Source organism: Chenopodium album, chromosome 10 (genome assembly GCF_948465745.1).
Source record: "Chenopodium album chromosome 10, dcCheAlbu1.1, whole genome shotgun sequence".
Taxonomy (NCBI): Eukaryota; Viridiplantae; Streptophyta; class Magnoliopsida; order Caryophyllales; family Amaranthaceae; genus Chenopodium; species Chenopodium album.
The window spans coordinates 42,388,036-42,411,862 of record NC_137843.1 but is presented as its reverse complement, the minus strand read 5'-3'; the positions used below and the strand labels follow the sequence as shown (position 1 = coordinate 42,411,862).

At 36.1% G+C, this 23,827-nt stretch overlaps 3 protein-coding genes across 3 annotated transcripts; 1 reads left to right on the top strand and 2 right to left on the bottom strand.

The window, feature by feature from the left end:
• Window positions 1-2,041: 2,041 nt before the first annotated feature.
• LOC145562445 (endoglucanase 25-like) lies at window positions 2,042-6,044 on the bottom strand. Its single transcript, XM_081622729.1, has 6 exons — window positions 5,335-6,044; window positions 4,506-4,816; window positions 3,929-4,387; window positions 3,285-3,420; window positions 3,022-3,194; window positions 2,042-2,911 (listed from the first exon to the last, which is right to left on the bottom strand). Exons 1-6 carry the CDS (start codon window positions 5,714-5,716, stop codon window positions 2,510-2,512), a joined length of 1,863 nt encoding a protein of 620 aa, XP_081478855.1. The 5' UTR covers window positions 5,717-6,044; the 3' UTR covers window positions 2,042-2,509.
• A 2,749-nt stretch (window positions 6,045-8,793) lies between these two features.
• On the top strand, window positions 8,794-10,679 carry LOC145563946 (uncharacterized). The gene is made up of 2 exons (XM_081624329.1): window positions 8,794-9,966; window positions 10,254-10,679. The coding sequence occupies exons 1-2, from the start codon at window positions 8,880-8,882 to the stop codon at window positions 10,286-10,288; spliced, it is 1,122 nt and encodes a 373-aa protein (XP_081480455.1). The 5' UTR covers window positions 8,794-8,879; the 3' UTR covers window positions 10,289-10,679.
• Window positions 10,680-18,315: 7,636 nt separating this feature from the next.
• LOC145562444 (ferric reduction oxidase 7, chloroplastic-like) lies at window positions 18,316-23,492 on the bottom strand. The gene is made up of 9 exons (XM_081622728.1): window positions 23,115-23,492; window positions 22,909-23,002; window positions 22,409-22,606; window positions 21,389-21,623; window positions 20,718-21,045; window positions 20,210-20,483; window positions 19,542-19,797; window positions 18,993-19,428; window positions 18,316-18,776 (listed from the first exon to the last, which is right to left on the bottom strand). Exons 1-9 carry the CDS (start codon window positions 23,344-23,346, stop codon window positions 18,607-18,609), a joined length of 2,223 nt encoding a protein of 740 aa, XP_081478854.1. The 5' UTR covers window positions 23,347-23,492; the 3' UTR covers window positions 18,316-18,606.
• Between the last annotated feature and the right edge of the window lie 335 nt (window positions 23,493-23,827).

The following is a 23,827-nucleotide window of genomic DNA, read 5'->3' as shown; positions in this document are numbered from 1 at the left end:
ACCTACCCTAGCTTTTTCTTATTTTGAATTTATTTCGTCTAATATTATATTTCGTTGACTTAACATTATATGTGTCAATTAATGTATGTCCATTAATGCTTATTTGTCGTGAGTGACACTACCTTATTATTGGTGAAAAGTTAACGAATTCATAAAATACTTATTGAAATTTACTTGTATAATTTAATTTATCCTAAAAGTATTGAAATTTAATCGAAAATAAAGCTCTAAACTATTAATATTATCCTAAAAATCTATCCAAATTTTATTGAAAATAAACTCTAAATTAACATTTTACTTTTAAAAAAACTATCCAAATATATCCACTTTTTTTATCCTTCCTATATGGCGCGACACTTGGCAACTTTTAAATTATATCATTGGTACAAAATTAGTTAGGAATCGATGAGCTTTTATGACGATTTAAACTATGTATTAGCTAGGCATGTAATGACTAATAAAATATTGGTGAAAATGTTCGATTTAATACATAAAAAAAATAAAATAGGAAAGTAGGGATAAAATATTAGAAATTTCTAAAAATTAGCAAAAAATAAATTAATTAAAAAAAATTGTTGTAAGTCTATTGGGTTAACCCAAACCCAAAACTCTGGGGTGGGGTTGAACATTTATTAATCCGTAACCTGAAGAGACCCGATCCGAAATGACTCGAAATCCTACTCGATTGTAAGGTCTACATACAATAATAAAATCATACTAGATTGTGAAGTATATTATTTTAATTGATTAGAATATATTATAAATGGATGTTGTACATTTTGAACAACTTCTTTCGCTTCAAAAAATATTATTAATATATAAAATCAATTTATATGAGAATATTGAGAGTTATAATCTTTTTTTTTTTTGAATAAAATTATAATTTAATTTGGACATATGAAATATTAGTATTTTATCGAAAATAAAACTGTAGATTAACAATTTTATTTTAAAATTCTAACCAAATTTGATTGAGAATAGTATTCTAAACTAACTCTTTTATCCTATAAAGGCTACCTAAATCTATCTAACATGGCGCGACACATGGCGAAAAGTTAGAATGACAAGTGTCATCTCGTGGGCTGGCTAAAAGTTTAGCTTTATATTAGTTACTAGTTTTGTGTCCTGTGCGATGCCAGGGTCGTTTATTAAATTTTAAGATAATCTATATATCAAATTATAAAATATATCATTGATACAAAATTAGTTATTAGGAATTGATGTGGTTTTGTGACAATTTGCTATCTAGTAGACATGTAATGACTAATAATAATATTGGTGGAAATGTTCAAAGCCCGTTGGATTGACCCAAACCCAAAACTTTAGGCAAGGGTTGAACATTTCTTGACTTGTAACCTAAAGTGACCCAATCCGAGATGACTTATGACCCGAACCTAATTGAAAGGTTTACATAGTAATAAAATTTTATTAGGTTGTGAAGTATATCATTTTAACCGATTAGCATATATTATAATATAAATGGATGTTTTACGCTTTGAACTACTTCCTTCGCTCCAAAATAAATGTATATGATAATTTTTTAGAATTATAATCTAATAATTTTTTTTGAGTAAAATTATAATACATCTGAAATATTGGTATTTTATCGAAAATAAAACTCTAAACTAACAATTTTATCCAAAAAGAATTCTAAACTAACTTTTTTTTTTATCTTATGAAGTATATTTAAATCTTTCCAACGTGACGCGACACTTGGCGAAAAGTTAGAACGCCAAGTGTCGATGTCTCATGAGGTGGCTAAAAGTTTAGATTTATATATTAGTTATATGATATGATATGATGTGAGATCTTATTAGATTTTCCATTATTATAAAATTTTCAAATATAAAGTTTTATGATTTAAAATATCCATAGTCAAAGACTCAAAATGAGTTAAACTTTCAAGAACGGAGGAAGTATGTGTGCACTATATTTTTTAAGACTTGTTCAACACTTTAACCCACTAGAAAGAGCACTGCACACGGGTATACTGTGGATAAACTAGTTTTTTGACAATTAACCGTCACGAAACTGCTGTACATACCAATTGTGTTGGAGTTCATTGAAATACTCGGGCAATGTATAATTACAAGCTACAAATTGAACAGAGGGGAAAAGAATTACTTCTTTCAATGGACAGCTATAAAGATGTTATCAGCTTCACATTGTTCAGTTTTTTGTTTTCAAAAGAATACATATTAAACGAATATATCATACATATACACGGAAGTATAACAACAACAAAAAAAAAAAAAAAAAAAAAAAAAAAAAGAAAGAAAGAAAACCTCCCAAAAAGCCTAGTTCACCCTGTCACCATTCACCAACATCTTCGAGGAAGTTAAAGTACGATTTCTTCTCTCTAGCATAAGGATCTACATTTCAGACGTTTCCTTAATAATGCATTCTTGTTCCAGTACTCTTCTAGATCCAAGGGATCCCTACAACAACCTTACAACAGGCAAAGGCACCTGAAACAACACAGCTCCATGATAATGCCCATGTAAACTCTTCAAGGTTTCCAGGGTGCGGGAGGAGGAGGAGGATTAGGGAACAAAGGAGGTACTGCAGAGAACATAGTGTTTTTGTCGATTCCAACACTCTTCTCACCAGAAAGGGCAACAAGAGCAGCAACTAAACCTGCGTTTCCTGCAAGCGTAGGCTCCGTGTAATTGTAATTTGTGCGGACATCACGGAACCCATCACGGCTGTCAGGACCTGCAACCATGGCTCCTACTATTGTGTTTGGGTTTGCCTTCTTAGTGTCCCTCCACTTCCAACCACCTTTGCAGCTGTACTTAACTTTGTTCTTTGGTATAGATGCACCTCTATGGTGCACGTGCTTTGGATAGTGGTTACCAAAGCCGACCAGATAGCTCATTTTCCGAGGATTTTTGCCAAGAATGTAATCAATCTGTGAAAAGTGAATGTAAATAAATAAGGGAATTTGAAGTTTCATCCCTTTGTAGCAGTTCTTGTATGTATCAGAGGATTCAACGCAATGAAAAGAAAACAAGCAAGTACCTGTGTGCGGGCAAATGTACGCAAGACATCCGTTGAGTAGAAATTAGGACCACATGTCCAACCAGGTGTATCAGAAGCTTCAAGATAATCACTGTAAAGGGTAGCCAAGAATGCAGCATTTACTACATACTGAAGAGGCTGAGGTCTTCCATGTGTTAATTCGATCAAACCCCCTACAAGATGAGCAAGAATGTCGGACTTAATATACACGACAAACATAATGCAGGGAACAAAAATTTTAAATTCAGAGAAAGATGGTATACCTTTTGTTCTATTAAAGCTATTGAAATATGGTAAGTACGAGCACATAATTATGTTAGTCTGATTGTGGAACGCCGAGAGTATTTCTTCATAAGGATAACCAGGGCTCAAGAACAATCTTAAACGACTAAGAAGCACCTGAAAAAGAAAAATTGCTACTTTGTGAGATACATAATCTGCAAAGGCCATATCATTTATTCATAACATGAAGTTTCCTGATGTAAAATATAAGTCTGGACAAATTAATCAAAACAGAATCATATGATTAGTTTGACTCAATGAAATAGTTGGGCCCAAATATAAGGGAACAGCCATATTTTCCGCCACTTAAACTGAGGTTAGCAAAAGAATTAAGAACTACAAAAATTGGCTTAATACATCAGTGCATCTTAGATTCCCTGAATGGAAATCTGAATTATGAACGTGAGAAGTGGTGAGTTAGCACCTAAAGTATCACTAAATGGGTATATATTGGGTCTATTTGTTGTAATACCATCTTAATGCATGAGGTAAATTATTATAGGGTTAGAATAAAGTGAAAAATCAACTAAAGAATGCAGCTTACATTAATTTCATAAAACCTATATAGCTCCATTTTGCAACAGTATATAAAAAAAGAATACAAGAAACAATCAGTTGAACTTACTTGAGCTCCAGCAAGCTTATTATCCCAGCTTAGCACACCATAATCTGGGCCTCCCCAGAATGCACCAGCATGCTTGGCCATTTTAGGATGAGTTGCAATGGTAAGATAAGAATTATTTCCAGTGGCATAATATAACCATGCTCCACCCCATACAAATTCATCCCAGTACATGGTAGAATTGTAGAAAGTAGCAGCCTCATTGCCTTCACTATATCTGCCTCTTTGGTCTCTTGCAAACTTGTATAGTGTTTTAGCACCATGCACAAGTTTCTGAGAGTATGCCTTATTATCCTTGAAAACAATAGAAGCTGAAGCCAAAGCAGCAGCCATCTCAGCAGCAAGGTCCGAGCAACTACTACACGTTGTCACTGGTCGTGGATAATCAATGTCCTCTGGACGCATCCAGCAGTAATGATCATTAGGAGTTGTGCTCCCACCAGAGGTATCACCTGCCCCAACCTGTCATAATATATTTCAGCATGACTTAATTTTATATTTCACAGACTCTTCTTTGAACAGGAAATCTTGATTCCAGTATAAGCTAATAATAATAAGCAACAAATAGACATTATTCTACCTGTGACACAAGCATACTGATTGAATCAGCTGATGAATTAAAGGTCTTGAGAAAGTAATCAGTCCCCCACTTAATTATCTCCTTGACATGATTGAGCTCTCCTGCAGCCTCATACTTCGCGCTATATTCGATCACACTCCAACTCAACATGGTCATAGCGAAAGATTTAGGGAAGTTGAACTTGATGGCATCTCCAGCATCATAGAAACCACCCTTAAGGTCCTTGAAAGTGCTACCACTATCACCCTTTCCGTCATTCAAACACGAATTACCCCTCCACGAAACATTGTTGTGCTTCGGCAATTTCCCAGCTGAAATACAAATCACAAAACTAATGCCATCAGAATATTCCTTTAAAAATCATCAACAAAAATCGAATTTTGATCAGATGATCACAACAACAAAAGGATCTTCAATTCCCCATCAGTAACTACAAGATTTTAAAAGGATCTACAATAAATCACTCAAAATTTAACCAATCACAGCCATTATTTAATCCAATTGCAAAAAAAAAAAAACATAAAAAATTAAGAACTATTGATCAATCCCTTAACTCAATTCACTCAGATTCCCTACTAATCAATCACTACAATACCCAATAATCAATCCTAATCAAAATCATAAATTCACTCTCCTCCATATAGATCATGCTAAAAACCCCCACATTAAATCAAGGAAATTATCCATAATCCAACTAAAATCCCATACCAAATCAGGAAAGATCAGTCAACCAATCAAATCTAAATCATAATCAAAATCCAATAAAAAACAAAACCAACCAATCCAAATCTGAAATTGAATCCTAAAACAAAAAGGATAAGAATCATACATCGTTGCGCATTGAAGAACATAAGACCCTTATGAAGAGCTTGAGTATAATTATCAGGAGGAGGAGCAGCATGATGGCGTCGAGGAGCAAGCTTAACAATAAGTGCAATGAATCCAGCAAGTAAACCAGCAGCTAAGATAGTACCAACAGTCCAAACAAAGATCTTACGACTAACAATAATACACCCAAGATCCACATACTTTTTCTTCTTCTTTTGTTCAGTTGGACCCAACAACCAACTTTGCTGTGTTTCATCTAGTTGCCGTGATGATAACGCACCTTTGTCGTAGTCTTGTAAGTTCCGGCTTCGATCATCATCAGTCGCCGAATCTGCTGCTATTTCTAATGGTCCACCCCACGGATCCCTCCCGTACATAGACATTGTAAGCGATGTCTATGTCCCCAACTTTGAATATTTGTTTTAGAGAGTTGGTTTTTGATGGATGAGATTGAATAGATGAATAACTCCTGGTATATGCTACTACTTCGTCACGAAGACGGAGAGGCGGAGGAGGGGAGATCTGGGGTGTAGGGAGGAGGGATTGTGAAGGTAGTTGATGAAGGAATGAAGAAGAAGGGTGAAATGGGAGTGTCGGTAGTGAGAGGATGAGGAGAGAGAAAGCCGGTGGAGTGGCTGGTGGGGTGATGGAGATGGGTGGGTGCTAAGATAGTATAGAAGTGGAGTGATTGGTAAGAGAGGGGAAATTAAAATACAAGTATTTATTGATTATTTTGAGCTATGATTATAATATAAGTTGTAACATGTGGGTTGGACAGTTGGAATCACATTCTTTTTTTATTTTGATTGATGGTAAATATGTATTTGTATGGAAATTTAGGTAACTCATTATCATCATATTACATTATACTTGTAATAATGTTAGGTTGTTAATGAGCTAAGATTGCTTTTGCTTGTTATATAAATTTCACATCATCTGTATGTAAAGATGGTTGTGGGTCGTGTCGTGTCATATTTGATGGTATGTACGGTAACATTGTATGTGGATTGCCATCTCTTTACTAATAACTGGAAAGTTGAATTGTGTTGCAAATTAAGGTCGTAGAATGTGTCGACCATGGTGGTGGTTTTCATGATGGTGGCTTGGGTGTTAGATGATGGTGTTGATGGGTTTAGTGGTTGCGGCTTGGGTAGTGGTAGCAAGTAATTATGAATAGGGGAAGAGAATGGAATCAGCTATTCAAGTAAACAAAAATTAATTCAAAGGCATTTCAGTTATTACATGCAACGTTTGGCGACAAAAAGCAATTCATCACAATAGTAAAAATCTCAATATTGTGGCCTTGTGGGGTTCAAAAGGAGGAGTAAATTGGCTCTTAAGTAAAAAAAAAAAAAAAAAAATGTGAGTGTTAACTTTGGAGTTTGCAAATGGGACTTCTAAAATTAGAGATAGTATCTCTTGTTAAGAGCCAGTGATGTGTCATCCCAAAATTCTTATGAACCTCACATGTATCCATTTGCGTTAAATTAAATTTTAAGATAGAGGGAGAGGGGAGTGATTAAAATTTAAAAGATATGCTCAAGAAATAACGCTTTTCTCTAATTATAGAAAGGGTGATTCTTAATAGGAATTGATGATGATGTGAAATACGTGAGAGATTAAGAACTTCCTAATACTTCTCTGAGTTACGCTTTACTCGAGGAAGGATTAATTCATACAAAGTACCACGTATATGATATGCACTTACAAACGCATACCATTTATTAAAAAGTGTAAAAGTACATGGAACAAATAAAGGTAGGTGATGTGGATCCCACCTATTTTCCATTAGACTGTCATTCACATGAAAAAAAAAAAAATGCATGTATATACTTAATAGTATTACGTATCATAGTACATTGTATATGTGACCTTAAAATTTTGAAAGCAAATTTGCAAAAACTTTAATAAACTAAAATAATTGACACACTAGTAATCAAAGTTAGCAAAAATTGATACAAAGAAATAAACTAATTATCAAAACTAACAAAAATTCAATTTAGAACTACAACTTTTAATACGGAGTATTATATAAAAAGAGTAAATAAATTTTTATGGATTAACTTCCTATTTTAGACTAACGTGCTAATTTTACCATTTTGTTAATAAATTCAAGTGATTTATTGACGGTGGTGATGGTAGATTAGATCATTAGAGTATTGGTGATGTTGAAAAAGAGTAGTAGGTGGATGACACCGACGATTCTACTAATTGACAAAGACAGACTGTCTACTGCTTCATCGTAGAACTAGTATAAAAATTCTCTTGCATTATCAACACTGTATTTTACTGTCTAACTATTAGTGTTCTTTTTCTGTCATTTAAAAAAGAAAATATGTGTCTTTTTCCTTTTTCTAAAATAAACAAATTGTGTCTTAATCACACACTTGTGTTTACTTTTTTGGGTATTACTTGTGTTTACTTTGCTTAACCTCGAGGATCTACAATCATTTCTTACTACGTATTTCTTGGATTTTTTCTTCTTAAGTTTCTTAGCCAACACTTTATCCTCGAGTCTGCAATAACGATTTCACCCTTTGCAAGAGGGATATATGTTACTGTATAAAATTATAAGCGGATGAAATTTAGGTATTGGGTTTGATATCTGCGAAACCTACACAACAAAATATAAATAAAGCATAAAATTGAGGAAAAATAGAGAAGAGGAATATATATAAATACTTGATTTGGTCAATGTGACCTATTTCATGCATGGACAGGGAATAGTATTATTTTGTACTCCCTCCGTTTTACAATAATTGCAACATTTGGTGTTGTACAAAATTTTATAATATAGGGTATTATTAGTGAGAATATATATACTACCTCTGATTTTTTTAGTTGCAACCTTGAAAGATTTTATATCTCTCAAATAATACCCCAAAGTTGCAACTAAAAAAAATCGTTGGTATATATTTAAAAAAAAAAAAAAAAAAAAAAAAAAAAACCAATGATGGCTACTATTGTATTAGATCATTAGATTAGTGAGAATATATTTAATTTGACAAAGAGAATATATTTAATTGTTAATATGAAAGAGAAATTATAATAAAAAAATATTGCCCTTCAAAAAAATAAAAAATAAAAATTGTTAAAAAAAAGTGTTGTGATTATTATCAAACAGAAGGAAGTATTAGCTTTCATGCGTGTAGGATATAAAGACATAAAGTAAAGGTACAACTAAGAAAATACAGTATTATTTTCATGGCCGTCTCGAGAGATTTAAAGGCCCTGTGCTAATAACAATTTTTAGGCCTCCTATTATAACAAATTTTCATACACATAATAGTCATTGTAAAACAATAATAAATTTTGCTAGCTATTTTAATATGACTTCAACGCCTTTTTTAATTTGGGTAGTGTTGAGCCCGTATATAATTTATTGTATTTAGTTATGGGCTTAGTTTAAGGCCCTTGCTTAGGTTGTGTATATATACCACATTAACAATCAATACAAACACGAGAATACACATTCTTGACATGGTATCAGGCCTAACCTAAAATTAAAACCCTTGCTTTCTTTCTTCTCTTGCTCACGCATCAACCATGGAAGACGGGAAGCTTGATCCTTCATCTCCTTTCTATCTCGGTGCTGGAGATCAACCGGGAAACCTCATCACTCACGTGATTTTGAAAGGCGACAACTACTTGGCTTGGTCGAGGGCAATCACGTTGTCTCTCCGATCTCGTCGAAAATTTGGATTCGTTGATGGTACAATCACGAAACCCCCAGAAAAGAAGAAGCTCTTGGACTGGGAGACGGTTAATTCAATGATCGTCTCGTGGATTTTGAGGTCTATGGAACCTAAATTAGCGGCATCACTGCCTTATTTTGAAGAAGCAAAACTCTTGTGGACTTACTTGGAGCAACGGTTTTGTGTTTCTAATGGACCAAGGTTGCAACAACTACGGTCGAAAATTACTGATTGTCGACAAACTGGTAGTATGTCGGTTGAGGACTATTACACTACTTTGATGTGCTTGTTTGATGATCTCACGAGACTCAAACCCTTACATGGCTGTGAATGTGGGCTTTGTACTTGCAATGTTGCGGGCAAATTCGCAAAAGACAGGGAGGAGGAAGTGCTGCATCAATTTCTAATTGGCTTGGATGACTCGAAGTATGCGGCTGTGCGAACCAATTTGTTATCGCAGCAGCCACCCATTGACTTGACTCGTGCTTATCAAGCACTGCTTCAAGAAGAAGAATCACGGGGCATAGCTCAAGGCAGAGCACAAACCGAGGCAGCAAGAGATGCTCATGCTTTTGCTGTCTCTGCTGGGCGTTCGAAGGGACCCGATCGTCGAGATAAATCCAAGCTATTTTGCTCGCATTGCAAGAAAACAGGGCACGATGTGGAGGGCTGCTTTGTTCTTCATGGGTATCCTGACTGGTGGCATGAACTCAAGCGTGGGAAGGGGTCTGCTCGTTCTTCTTCCACACCTCCTGCTGCTACTTCTTCTAACACGGCTTCCGGGAAGGGGTCTGCTCGTGCCAATGCTGTGACAGGGGTTGTTGCTTCGACAGGGGCAGCCTCTGGCAGTGGGGATAATCTTTCCCTACAAGATCTCAAACCCGAGGACATTCGGGTTTTACTTAATATGGCTTCTCTTCAACAAGACCGTATGCAAGGTGAGTGTTTGTCTTCTTGGATTATTGATACGGGGGCATCGCATCATGTTACCGGAAATGAACATTGCTTGGTGGATGTTCGTTTGATTTCTCCTTCACCTGTGGGACTTCCGAATGGGGAACAAGCTATGGCCTTGAAGGAGGGTCGAGTTCTTTTGGCAGACACTATAACATTGGAGCATGTCTTATTTGTTCCCAATTTACAATGCAATTTAATATCGGTGTCTAAATTGATTGATCAATCAAATTGTTTTGTACGATTCACTGATTCTTTGTGTGCTATACAGGACCAACGTTCGGGGAGCCTGATTGGAGCCGGTGAACGGAGGGACGGACTCTACTTTTTTCGGCGTATTCCTACAGTATGTGCGGTTCAAGCTCCTGCGGTGTCAGAATTTGAGTTGTGGCATAGAAGACTTGGGCATCCGTCGGATAGAGTGGTTAAGTTGCTTCCACCTCTTAGTAGTAGTTCTGCAAATAAATTTTTGACTAAAGCTTGTGGTGTGTGTCCTCAAGCCAAACAACATAGGGATAGTTTTCCAAATAGTGATAGCAAAGCTACTCGTATCTTTGAATTAATTCATTGTGATTTATGGGGACCGTATAAAACTCCCTCTACTTGTGGTGCACATTATTTTTTGACTTTGGTTGATGATTATTCTAGAGGTGTTTGGGTTTATTTATTAAATAATAAAACCGAGGTTTATTCCGCATTTTGTTCTTTCTTTGCTATGATTGATCGTCAATTTGGTGTGTCTGTGAAATTGGTGAGAAGTGACAATGGCACTGAGTTCAATTGTATGGTTCCGTACTTTACGGAACATGGCATTTTATTTCAAACATCTTGTGTTGGGACACCCCAACAAAATGGACGTGTTGAACGCAAACATCAACATATTTTGAATGTGGGACGTGCATTAATGTTTCAAGGGAATTTGCCTATTGGTTTTTGGGGGGAGTGCATTCTTGGGGCGGTTTATTTGATTAATCGTACTCCTTCTCGTTTGCTACAAAACAAAACACCATATGAGATTCTATTTGACAAAGAACCTAGTTTTGATGAGTTACGTGTTTTTGGCTCCCTTTGCTTTGCACATAATCAAAAATCCAAGGGGGATAAGTTTGCTCCTAGAAGTCGGCGGTGTGTGTTTTTAGGATATCCTCATGGTAAGAAGGGTTGGAAATTATACGACCTTGAAACGGGTGAGATTTTTGTGTCACGTGATGTGAAGTTCTTTGAGAACGAATTTCCTTTCGCTTGTGACAAAACCTTGAATGCTGGCTCCGAAACTAATTTTGTCAAAGAAAATTCGAATGCGGATGGTGTGGGAGTCGATCTTGATTTTTTGGATGACTTGGAAGCGGTTTTAGAGGTGAGTGAAGTAAGCCGTGACAGAGAATATCAGACCACTGCCGAGGTCAGGACAGGGACTGCTGCTGCTAGCAGTACAGTCCACAACCCACCTGTGGCAGGTGGCACTGGCAGCAGCCAGGCTGTGGCTGGCTCTGCTGGTCTGGACAGCAACGCTGCTGCTGGCAGCAGTCTTGGGCAGCATCCAGACGCTGCTAGCAGCAGCCTTCAGCACCAAGCAGAAGCTGCTGGCCGTGGCAGCAGTCTTGAGCAGCAGACAGCAGCTGCTGGCCACGGCAGCAGCTTTGTGCAGCAAGCAGAAGCTGCTGGCAGCGGCCTTGGGCAGGGGGCAGGGGCTGCTAGCAGCGGGGGTGGCTCTTCTTCACTTGACATTGATCGTGGGGGTCGTGTGCGACGTCCACCGGGTTGGCATAAAGATTATGTGGCACATACTGTACAAGCAACGAGTACTCCTAGTTCACCTACTCCAAGCTCCTCAGGTACTCCTTATCCTATAGCACACTATGTGAATTGTGATCATTTTTCCGCACGACATCGTATATTTCTTGCAGCTGTACTTGCAGGCACTGAACCCCGTAATTTCAAAGAGGCTATGAAAGATGCAGGGTGGAGAGAGGCAATGCAAAAAGAAATTGCAGCATTGGAAGACAATCAGACTTGGGTAATGGAACCGTTACCTCCAGGGAAAAAGGCCTTAGGGTGCAGATGGGTTTATAAAATCAAGTATCATTCTGATGGCACTGTTGAACGATTAAAAGCTCGTCTGGTCATATTTGGTAATCATCAGGTTGAAGGCATTGACTATAATGAGACGTTCGCTCCCGTGGCTAAAATGGTCACAGTTCGGACTTTCTTAGCTGTAGCTGCTGCGAAGAATTGGGAATTGCATCAAATGGATGTCCACAATGCATTTCTCCACGGTGACCTTGATGAGGAGGTATACATGAAGCCACCTCCCGGGTTCCATGGTAGCAAACCAGGAATGGTATTTCGTCTTCAAAAGTCGCTCTATGGTCTTCGACAGGCACCCCGTTGTTGGTTTGCCAAACTAGCCGGATCACTCACAAGGTATGGCTTCAAACAGTCGTACTCTGATTATTCTCTATTTACTCTGAATCAAGGGAATGTCCATCTTAGTGTTCTGGTGTATGTCGATGATTTATTGATTTCTGGCAACTCTACTTCTGCGATTTCTGCTTTTAAGGCATATCTGAGTGATTGTTTTCATATGAAAGATTTGGGGGTGTTGAAATATTTTCTGGGTATTGAGGTTGCTCGTAGTCCGGAAGGCATATTTTTGTGCCAACGGAAATATACTCTTGATATTATTACAGAGTCTGGTTTATTAGGGGCACGTCCGGCGGGTACTCCGATTGAGCAAAATCATACTCTGGCAAAATCAGAGGCACCTTTTATTGATGACCCCGAGATGTATCGGCGTCTTGTTGGACGTTTGATCTATTTGTCTTTCACTAGACCTGATTTAGCATACACAGTTCATATTCTGTCCCAATTTATGCACCAGCCCCGTCGTGATCATTGGGAGGCCGCTCTTCGAACGGTACGCTACTTGAAGGGTAGTCCTGGTCAGGGAATTTTATTGCGCACAGATTGTGATTTACAGTTGACAGGTTGGTGTGACGCGGATTGGGCTAGTTGCCCTCTTACGAGACGATCGATTACAGGTTATTTGGTGTTTCTTGGAAATTCTCCTATTTCTTGGAAGACTAAGAAGCAGGATACTGTTGCTAAATCTTCTGCAGAATCCGAGTACCGTACAATGTCTAAGGCCACCGATGAGTTGAAATGGTTGAAGGCTCTTCTTGACAGCTTAGGAGTTTCGCATCCGCAGGCGATGAGTTTATTTTGTGATAGTCAATCTGCGTTGTATATTGCGCAGAATCCGGTCTTTCATGAGCGCACTAAGCACATTGAGGTTGATTGTCATTATGTTCGTGATGCCATTCAGGAGGGGGTTATTAGACCTTCTTATGTGAAGACGACTGATCAACTAGCGGACATCTTCACAAAAGCATTAAGCAAGAACCAATTTTTGTATTTACTTGGCAAGTTGGGCATTTGTGATTTGCATGCTCCAACTTGAGGGGGGGTGTTGAGCCCGTATATAATTTATTGTATTTAGTTATGGGCTTAGTTTAAGGCCCTTGCTTAGGTTGTGTATATATACCACATTAACAATCAATACAAACACGAGAATACACATTCTTGACAGGTAGATAATTGCCTAATTGGGCGTTTTATACACAACCCCATCTTTTACGAAGCATAATTTCTAACATTTAGTAATCAGGGAAAGCAGAAATTGAACAACTAGTCTTCGAATACAGTATCCAAAGTTGGGAAGACTATTCTCGTATAGAATAATTTGGAAGCTTTACCTTCTTTTGCTATGTCCACAGCCCGCCTTCATAAGAGTTATTACTAACTCAGATCAAATATGATTACACGTATAGTAGAGGCGGATCCAGGAATTGTACCTAGGGGGTTCGAACTTCATCAAACTCCTGAAATTCAAATGCATGGATATAAATTGGGTATTCAATTATAAAATAGTGTTCAAATAAATACCAATACACAAGTATACACTACTACAAAAAACCCCTATCGAGTCGCCTGTAAATGACTTAACAAGTCGCCTCAAAGGCGACTCTACAGCCACCGACATGATAGCTCATATAATGTCAATATTTTTTTCCAAGTACTTTTATTAGCTCATATAATGTCAATGTTTATGCTACTTAGCATGCTTGATCTCTGGTTCTTTGCTTGAAAGGTAGAAGTTCTTACCATTGTGCCAAAGTTACTTTATATGTATATATGATAGTAATTATTTTTAATATATTGTAAGAATCAACCTATCGAGTCATGTCTTACGTATTAGACGACTTATTAGGTAGTGGTCATATAATAAAGCACCTAACAAGTCGGACTTTTAGAGTGGCCTGTATATAAGGTGCGACTTGTAAACATATCGAGTCGCCTCATACTAATTAGGCGACTTGTTAAGTTGGAGTTAAAATCAACAAAGCACCTAATATACATGAGGTGAGTTGATAAGTTTACAAGTCGCATCATATGTGCATGTGACTCTATAACCTGACTTATCGGTGGCTTAAATTAGATTTTCAAAGTCACCTGTATATAAGGTGCGACTCATTAACCTAATAAAGTCGCCTTATACATATTAGGAGACTCATTAGGTGAGAGTTATAGCTATCAAAACTCACCTATTAAGCCGCCTAATAAGGCGACTCGACAGGTTTTCGAGTCGCACCTTACGTACAGGTGACTTTGAAAATCTAATTTAAACCACCAAATAAGTCGGGTTATATATAGAGTCGCATGCATATATGGGGTGACTTGTTAGTCTATCAAGTCGCCTCATATATATTAGGCGACTCGTTAGGTGCTTTGTTGATTTTAACCCCAACTTAACAAGTCGCCTAATAAGTATGAGGCGACTCGATAGATTTATAAGTCGCACCTTATGTACAGGTGACTTTAAAAGTTCGACTTATTAGGGGTTTTTTGTAGTAGTGATACCACAAAATAAGTCCAAATTTCAATAAAAATTGCAAAATAAAATGATGCGATACAATAATACATAACTCTGATTAAATGTCAAAATACAATACCTTAGAAAAATGCAAATTACAAAAGCATTTTTCAAGTTTTCATACTTTTAAAATGTTCCAATTACAAAAGCAATTTTCGAGTTTTCATACAATAACACATCTACTGCCCTTTTATTCATGTAAGTTAACAATTCAATAAAAATTACAAAACAATCAACATATTAACAATTAAGAAATTGAAAAACTCAAAAACAGATTGAAAAAAAACAAATTAACACTTAATAGGAAAAAGATTAACAATCTACCATTTAAACAAGTACAAATTACAAAACATACTAAAATACTTAAGAAAATGAAGAAAAAAAAAAAAAGAGAGAGAGAGAGAGATATATATCCAGCTGAGCTATAAGCCTAATGTTGTACATGTTTGCTTCAGCTATTATTTATATAGTTTTTCAGTTTTTCTTTTTTATTAAAATTCCTATTTTTTTACAGATCTAATGGGGTTCAGTTAAACACCCTAAACCCCCGTTGGATCCGCCACTACGTTATAGTTGCCCAAACACATTAAAAGTTACCCCAAAGTTACAAAAATGGGTGATGTAAAGTAAATTATTTGTATTATTCCATCGTTATTAAATTATTTAAAAACATTTTTCTTCCTACTCTAATCAATGGAGCCGAGGTATGTTAAAACCAATGAATAAACTACGTCTCTTGTATGCGACTAGCCACATGCTTATAAAAGAAGAAACTATTTAACTCCTATAATACCGATCGAGTAATTCCTATAATATTAATCGAGTAATCTCTATATCACTGACAAAGTATCCTTTGTAACACTGACAAAGTATCCCTGTAATATTGATCGATTAATCTTTACAAAAATAATAAATTAACCCCTAAAAAGGTGACTGGTCTCACTGGCCACACAGTGAGGTCAGCCACATATAAGAATTCATGAATTACAAATCTTTACAAGAATAACAATGAGGATATTTTTTTTTTAAATAATGCGGATTTTTGTAATACTCCCTTTCTCCCAGTTTACTTGCAACATTTTGACTGAATACGCTTGCCGATGTACATGTTTGACTGTTGATATATTTTATTATATATTTGAATAAGTTATAAAAAACTTATATTAAGAAACTATACATTAAAATAGACCCAACAACATCTTATATAATTACATTGACTTTCATATAATAGCTAAAAAAGATAGTTAAAGTGAGATATGCGAATAATGCAAAAAGTTAAACCATTGCGAGTAATTTGGGACGGAGGGAGTACATCACAATATGCCATGTATCTTCGAATATAATATGATAGAAAGAGATTATTTGTCTAAGACATCTTAAAAATCCTAATAATGATCCGTATTCCCATGTAGTTTATCAACAAAAGTTCTCTTGCCAATGTTTATGGAATTATGGGTCGCTAATAAATATTTCTTCCGTTTAATAACGTAAACTTTCCCTTCATCCTTACAACAAAAGCCCCAATGCTTGTTATTGAAGTAACATCAATTCTGGTTCGCCTTCAAGTTTCAACAGCATTATTGTCGTTGCTTCCTTTGCCTACAAGCCTTGATGCTGGGCTTGCTTGGCTTAATTTCCTAATCACCTTATTTGTTTACTTTTACTTACAACATATAACTATGGTATGAAATTTGAGGAAGAGATTAGATAATGTAAATGAATATTTTGTCCCTAACAACAACTTCATTCGTTTTGTTTTAATCGTTGCAACAATTGATAATTTACAATTCACACGCTCAATTAACCATTGTTTTTAATTCACTTATGTGATAAAAAATACTTCGTAGTCATGTTATCCGATGTATATTTTAAAATATTAATCTTTTACTTCCTCTTTTTCTTTTGGGAAATTGTTCCATGTACCCCTGAGGTTTTAAAAAATGCACCGTATACCCTTGAAAACTTTTAAATGCACCGTGTGCCCTTGAGGTTTGTACTCCGTATAAAATTGCATCAAATACCCTTAGACTCACAATAAATGTTAATTTTGTTAAATTGAGACTCTCTAAGCATCAAATTTTTACAGTTTAATGTTACTTTAATGCTAAATCATTTAAGTATAAGTAAACTTAATTAATAAAGCAAATTCTAACACCCAAAAATTCAGAATATAGAATGATCGACGAAGTTTAAATTTTGATTTAATTTATGCTTTTAGGCGGTTTTACTACATAAATATAAAGTACTAAAAGTGAGTCAGTGTGTGGGCATGATTTTAATGTGATAAGTCAATGATATGTGCATTTGTTAGAGGATTAGGGTTATTCGGTGCATTTATTTACAAACGTCAGGGGTACATGGTGTATTTGAAAGTTTTCAAGGGTAATGGTGCATTTTTTAAAACCTTAGGGGTACACATAACAATTTCCCTTTTCTTTTTACCTACAACACACCTTTTAGACACACAATTTTAGGAAATGATTAGTGAAGGTAAACAAGTGATTTTATCAAAATAATTCTAACATGAGGATTAGAATAGGGTTAGGTATCATGTGTAAAAATTATTTTGAATCATTTGTCCATTTACATTGCTAGTGTTGACCTTGAAACACGTGCCACAGGGCTGTCAACATTTAGTGTGAATGGACAACCATACCCTTAGTAGTTCACCACTATCTTCCCTCTTGCCACCAATCACTAATACCTTGACACCATCACCCCAATTGACGACTAACACCACCACCACATTGACCGGCGACGACGACCACCACCATCACCACCCTGACCAGCGACCCACCACATTCCCCTCAAAGACAACCCACCTCCTTTCCTCTTTGGGGAAAGGTGGTGGTTTTTTTTTTTTTTTTTTTTAAGCAACCGTACCAACCGGAGCCCAAAACCGGTTGCAATTACAAGACGAACGATATATTTTGAGTTATACAAAGTACTAAATCTTGGTGTAGGATATGCATCAAAGTTGCAATACTAGCAAATAATTAAGTATCTCAAGTATTTATAACACAATAATGACCCCATTTTCGAAATTGTCTGATCCGATCATATCTTGAACCTAGTACTGCTCGACTAAAATTTCAACCAGTATCGAAAATGGCTTGACCCAAACAATTTGAATCCAAAAATTATCAGATTAGAAGTCTATGTGAACTCAAAAAGTTATCTACAATCTTGCATAATCAACCAAAACAGAACATGACTTGACACGAATATGACTCTCAATTTGAATCCGAACGGTCTCTGAGCAAGCAAAGACGACTTAACCCGACTAGATTATGACCTGATGTGACATAAGTAACCATGGGTTAACATGAAAACTGATTAGAGAGCCCAAATTAAAAACATGAAAATGCGCATTTTAAGAACTTCTACGCACCCATGAAAATGCTCAAGTGTACAATCTATACACAAGTATTACTGTATATACATTGCGAAATGAAAGTACCTTACAACCTCTTTACATAACATACATTTGTACAATAAACAGACTAGAGTAAAAATGTAAAATTACACTACTAAGCTCGTTTGTAACAAGTAACAACATAATGGAGATATATGAAAGAGCTTGTGCAAAAGCAAAGCTCTGGAGAAGGCCATGCAGACTTATGCCTTCCTATTACCAGTACTGAACGTACAGGCAAAATTACGAAATACATAGCATAATAACTCGATTACTCTAGAGATCGAAACTATGGCTATTGAAGTGGAAAACCGGATGATTTTGCTTCCTGCTTAGGCTGTGTGATCTTATTTCCTTGGCAACCGTTGATGTAAGAGTTTCAGGACCACAGACTAAGACACCAACATCAACTGCCCCCCATTTTTCTGACAACGATTCAAAAGTTTCTGCAATGACAATTGAGATCAAGCAGTAAATCAAAAAAGTCTGCCCATAATTTCTTCACAAATGATTGATAATTTAAACAAGAGTTGACAAACAGGTCTGATAAGATCAGATTATACAAAAGGCTGCTGGAAACTCGATGATTGTCTATGTTGTATCCTACAGATTATCGGGTTTTTAGTCTAATATATATAGATTAAAAAGGGAATGCAATGTACCTTTGAAATCTGGCCTACATCCATACCGAAGAGTACTTGAATTAATAAGATACTCTTGATTTGAATTCTTCTGTTCAACTGCCACATCATGAAGCGCTGTGTTAGATGTCTTGTTATCTAATTCTTTACTCTCAGCGGACAACATTCTCAGCTCCCATAGATGCCAAAGGGCCACAACAAGACCCCCAAAGGTGACAACAGCAGCTACCATGCACAAAAATACGAGAAGTCCTTTGTACCACCAAGCATGTATACCATAAGGATTTATGTAAAGCGCATCCAACAAACCCAGGAAGATCAAAAAGCCAATTGAAGAAGCAATGATGTAAATCCCAGACCATATGTTGTCTCCAGTACCAACCAAAACTGATATGGCAGATCGCTTTGAGACAGGATATGTGCAGGTATTCATAGCTCCAAATGCTTTCCCCTCTTCCTGTTAAGATTTTTTTTTTAAAAAAAAAAATGTACATGAGAAGTGCAGAAAAAGAAAAAAAAAAAAAAAAAAAAAGGTACAAAAAAACAGGTAACAATGGAAGGGTAACTGACCAGTTTAGGTTCTGATTGTCGAGTGACATAAATTTGAATGTCGAGATTTAAAGCATCATAGAAAATGGGGTCTATGGAATCAATATTAATCATTGACAGGAGTGGCAGCTCATCTGAGTTTTTGATAGCCCAAACAATATAGATGTTTCTGGGCATGCAAGATTTTCCTTCTTTGAGACGGTGCATGACATCACTTAGGACAGCAAGGAAGGGAGATATACCAATGCCACCAGCCACTAAGACCAAGTATTTGTACCTGACAAGAATAAAGAATTGGTAAGACTTTTGCTATGCAAGTATGTATGAAACTGCAAGCAAAGACTTATAAAGTTATAGAGAATCAGGTTTAGTGAAACTATCCATGGACTATGGTAACCTAATGCTATAGGCTTTTAGTTTTTTTTAATGACACTAAAAATTTGACATTTTCCAAAATAGCCCTAAACTTGAAAAACATGGTTTATGATCTTATTTTTTCAGTTGAGGACTGTATTAGAAAAATGTCTCATAAGTCAATTAAACAGTAGTATTTTGAGTTCAGGGGCTACAGAGAGTGTCAACTGTCAAGTAAGCCAATTCTGTTTGAAAATTAGCCTATCATTCAGGGTTACAATGGCTAATCGGGGAATACATTAGCATAAACAAATCTTATAGAGTATATGACATACGTCAAGTGATATGGTGATTCATGTCCGTAAGGTCCCTCCACAGAAGCAGTTACCAAAGATTTTAGCTGAGTTTCGAGAAGCTTCTGAGGCTCCTTTTGATTGTCTGACACTTTTCCTTTAAGCTTATCTGTCCACTCTCCTAGAACTTTTATGAGAACTGAGAGATGGTTTTTACCCTCTAGAGGGCTAGATGAGACACTGAAAGGATGCCACTGAAGCCAAGATAATTCCCGAACTTGAAGGAAGATAAAGCTGAGAGCATTGTACCTAAGACCTGTAATTGCAGCTGTCAGTGACATATTACGAAACATATAATTAGTTATCTATATCAGTTTATGTTGGCTCCTCGTCTTGGGGACTAAGGATTCTAGTTGTTTGCTTATGCTCATGGTATCTGAGCAAGTTTATATTGTAACATGTTTCCACAAGTATAATTTAGTCAATTGCCATATTTTCCCTAAATTTTATCAAAAACATGGAAATAAATGGCCTTGGATCAAGTACTCACATGCAGGTTTTGAAAGCACAAGCTCCACAGTTCCACAAGGAAGCGATGTAGCAGAAATTATATCCACTGTCTTACGAGATTGGATAAATCTTAAGAAGCGATCAAGCATGAAGAGGAATATTCCTCCAGCACCCATGCAGTATATGAAGTCACCAACATGCATAGCAAAAAACACAACAAAAACGACATAGAGTTGATGTGTGTAGAAAAATAGCTCGAAGTTCCACTTCCTTACTCCAGGGAGGGAAGTTACCCACATCAATATCCCAGCTGCAAGGGATATGACACCAGCAAGATTGGAAACACCGATATCTCTCCATTCCAATATCTGCAGGGTGGAGTAAGAAACACATGAATTTGCAGCAATGGAAGCTTAAAGGTTGGTTGACATCAAAAATCATGGGAAGTAAGATGTGGAAAAGTGTGAATACTTAGCAAAAACATTGAGAAGCTGTACTTCCTACAAAGCTGCCTATCACAGCTCCTTTAGGTAAGCTAAACTTTCATGTTCAACCAAACACATTTTTCACTTCCTAGTTAATCAATATACATTGTTCATGTAATTTCTTTCTACATTTGTTAAACGGCCACTTATACTAGTATTATATAAGTTTATTGTCCAAGATAGAGGCATATTGCAGACACACTAATTTTTAGGCAGGAGTACTCACTTGCTCTACCAGTCGGCCCTCCATTGCCCAAGCAATTACATAAAACAATCCATGCAGAGTGAAGAGCACCATAGTAAGATGTCCCAACCAAACATGATATTTGGTGGCATGCTCAAAAGGGATGTCTATAAGGCGAAGAAGAATAGACCCCCTCGAAATGGGGAGAAAAAGAAGTGACAAACAAAACAACCCTAGTAGTCCAAGTTTAGCTCCTGACTGCTCCAACATCAAACAGCTGAAATATTAGAAAGGAAATAAATGTAAGATGATACAGTTAAGGTTAGAGAATCAAGTGACAGTAGACAGATTTCAGAAATGAAAGGGTCATATATGCACATGAATTCAACTTCTGCTAGTATGTGTGTATAGATAACAGAAGGCAGAAGTAGTTGATGTTCTTTAAAAAGTAATAATAAAGGCTAAGCAAAACAATCCAAACCTTTCTGAGCCATACATTTTACGAAATGATACAGTAACAAAGAGTCGCGTTTAGTATAAATCTGATCACTATATATACCAGTACACAAGGATGAATCTCTTGCATTGCAATAGGATAAGAGTTGAGAACATTAAGAGCAGAAAGCAACTTCTTTACGAATATGAATTGGGAGCTTGTGATACAAAGCAACAAGGCGATTTCCATGCAGGAGGCAGGTGATCAGACTTGATGTCGACATGATATTAACCTCAAAATCAGGTGGTACTTACACTGTAACAAAAATTAATGTCCATCATAGGTTCTGAAACAACAGTTTTCTGAAGTAAATTCTGCAGCTAGTTTATATAGGTGTAACCATGTAAGATAAGGTTCACCCTAAATTCAGCTGTTTTGCAAAATATTCAGTCTAACTCGACCATCTCAGTCTCAAGAACAGAATAAATTAAGCTGCTATACATGGGGAAAATCATGCAGTTTTATCGAATTAAAGCACATTTCAAACTTAAAACTATAACGTAACTTGGCAGTATGCTAATTGCTAACTAGGTAGAGGTAACAAAGGTATAACACCATAGTATTACCTCTTGAAGAAGGAAGTTGCATCATATGAAGAGATCAGTTTCCAGTTGTGTATAGTAACAACAACACAGCCCCAGATAACGAATACAACAACGAGAAGTATGCCTATGAACTCTGCTGCATTAACCACTCCAAACGGTCCGTAAACCATTACAGGGAATGTCCATAAGCGCAAAGCAGGACGTTTTGAGCCCTTGCTCCTACAAGCATAACAATTCAGGATTCATAAACAAACTACACAAAGAATTTGAACATCAGAATAAAATATCTATCCAGTGTTCTATATTATGGTACTCGGACTCTTCATTTCATCACAGACACCCATGTTGTATTTTCAACATTTTCGATAAATTATGAAAAAGTTGTCAAAAATACAGCTGAACCAAATATTTGGACACGTTTCCATGTCGGACATGAGTACCCTAAATCTAAGTGACATAAGTTGTACGACGTATTTTATATAAAATTCAAGATTCATTAAATAACAAGAAAAACTACATACTCTTGAATCTCTTCCTCATCTGAGATGATGAGATACAACATGGCAAGAAATGCCAATAACAGAACTGGTGCAGTGAAAGCAAAAAACAAACTTCCTGCAATTTATGATCAAAATGAATACATTTCGAGTCAAGAAGATTACAAAAAAAAAAAAAAAAAAAAGGAAAATTATTCCAAAATGCAAAGGAAAGTGATCAGTTCACAAACCTGTTAACCCAAAAACAGTTCCACTAGTAGCATTAATCCAGTTATGATTAACCAAATGAGTCATAAACCCTGAAGGATAGAGAAACATGAGCAAAATCCAGGAAACAAAAACTACCCAAATTACAGATTTCAGAACCCATTTTGCTGATGATTTGAATAATGAAGGTGTTGTTTTCTTCTCAACTTCAGGTGTTTTCAATAGTAAAGGTGCATCAGTAGAGTATTCACCCATAATGAAATATAAAAAAATAATAAAAATAATATAAAAATGTAAGTTTTTCAGAACTAGAATTTTCCCTAATTTAAAAAGAGGGAAGTTGCTGTTATCAGTGGAGAAGGAACAAAATATGTGGCACCCAATTTCATTTTCCTCAATTAATTATTGCAAATGACCCACCTAAATTTAGCAACCATGTTTTATAAAAAAATAAATTAAAAAGTGGTACAAGATATTGGAACCATTGGTGGCCTTTTCATGTCAATATGAATTTATCTGTTGCTGAAAATATTGAGGCCACAAGAATTTCAGACCTTGTCCCAAAAAAAAAAAAAAAAAAAAAAACAATCTCAGAGGAAAATTTTGCAAAATTAAAGAATATTTATTAACGAAAATGATGTATTATAAATCATCTATATAGAGTTGGCATTCTTTAACACGATGGTACAAATCAAAACTAAGTGGACATCAACAAGAAGCTAATAAGAGATGCCCA

Coding starts and splice junctions, on each gene's coding strand:
- LOC145562445 (XM_081622729.1), bottom strand. CDS start 5,716: ATGTCTATGTACGGGAGGGATCCGTGGGGTGGACCATTAGAAATAGCA. Junction 4,388..4,505: donor TCAGTATGCTTGTGTCACAG/GTAGAATAATGT, acceptor ATATTATGACAG/GTTGGGGCAGGTGATACCTC. Junction 3,195..3,284: donor TAGCTTTAATAGAACAAAAG/GTATACCATCTT, acceptor CTCATCTTGTAG/GGGGTTTGATCGAATTAACA.
- LOC145563946 (XM_081624329.1), top strand. CDS start 8,880: ATGGAAGACGGGAAGCTTGATCCTTCATCTCCTTTCTATCTCGGTGCT. Junction 9,967..10,253: donor TCAACAAGACCGTATGCAAG/GTGAGTGTTTGT, acceptor TGTGCTATACAG/GACCAACGTTCGGGGAGCCT.
- LOC145562444 (XM_081622728.1), bottom strand. CDS start 23,346: ATGGGTGAATACTCTACTGATGCACCTTTACTATTGAAAACACCTGAA. Junction 22,607..22,908: donor GATGAGGAAGAGATTCAAGA/GTATGTAGTTTT, acceptor TTATGCTTGTAG/GAGCAAGGGCTCAAAACGTC. Junction 19,429..19,541: donor GACAATCAGAACCTAAACTG/GTCAGTTACCCT, acceptor AAATCTTAACAG/GAAGAGGGGAAAGCATTTGG.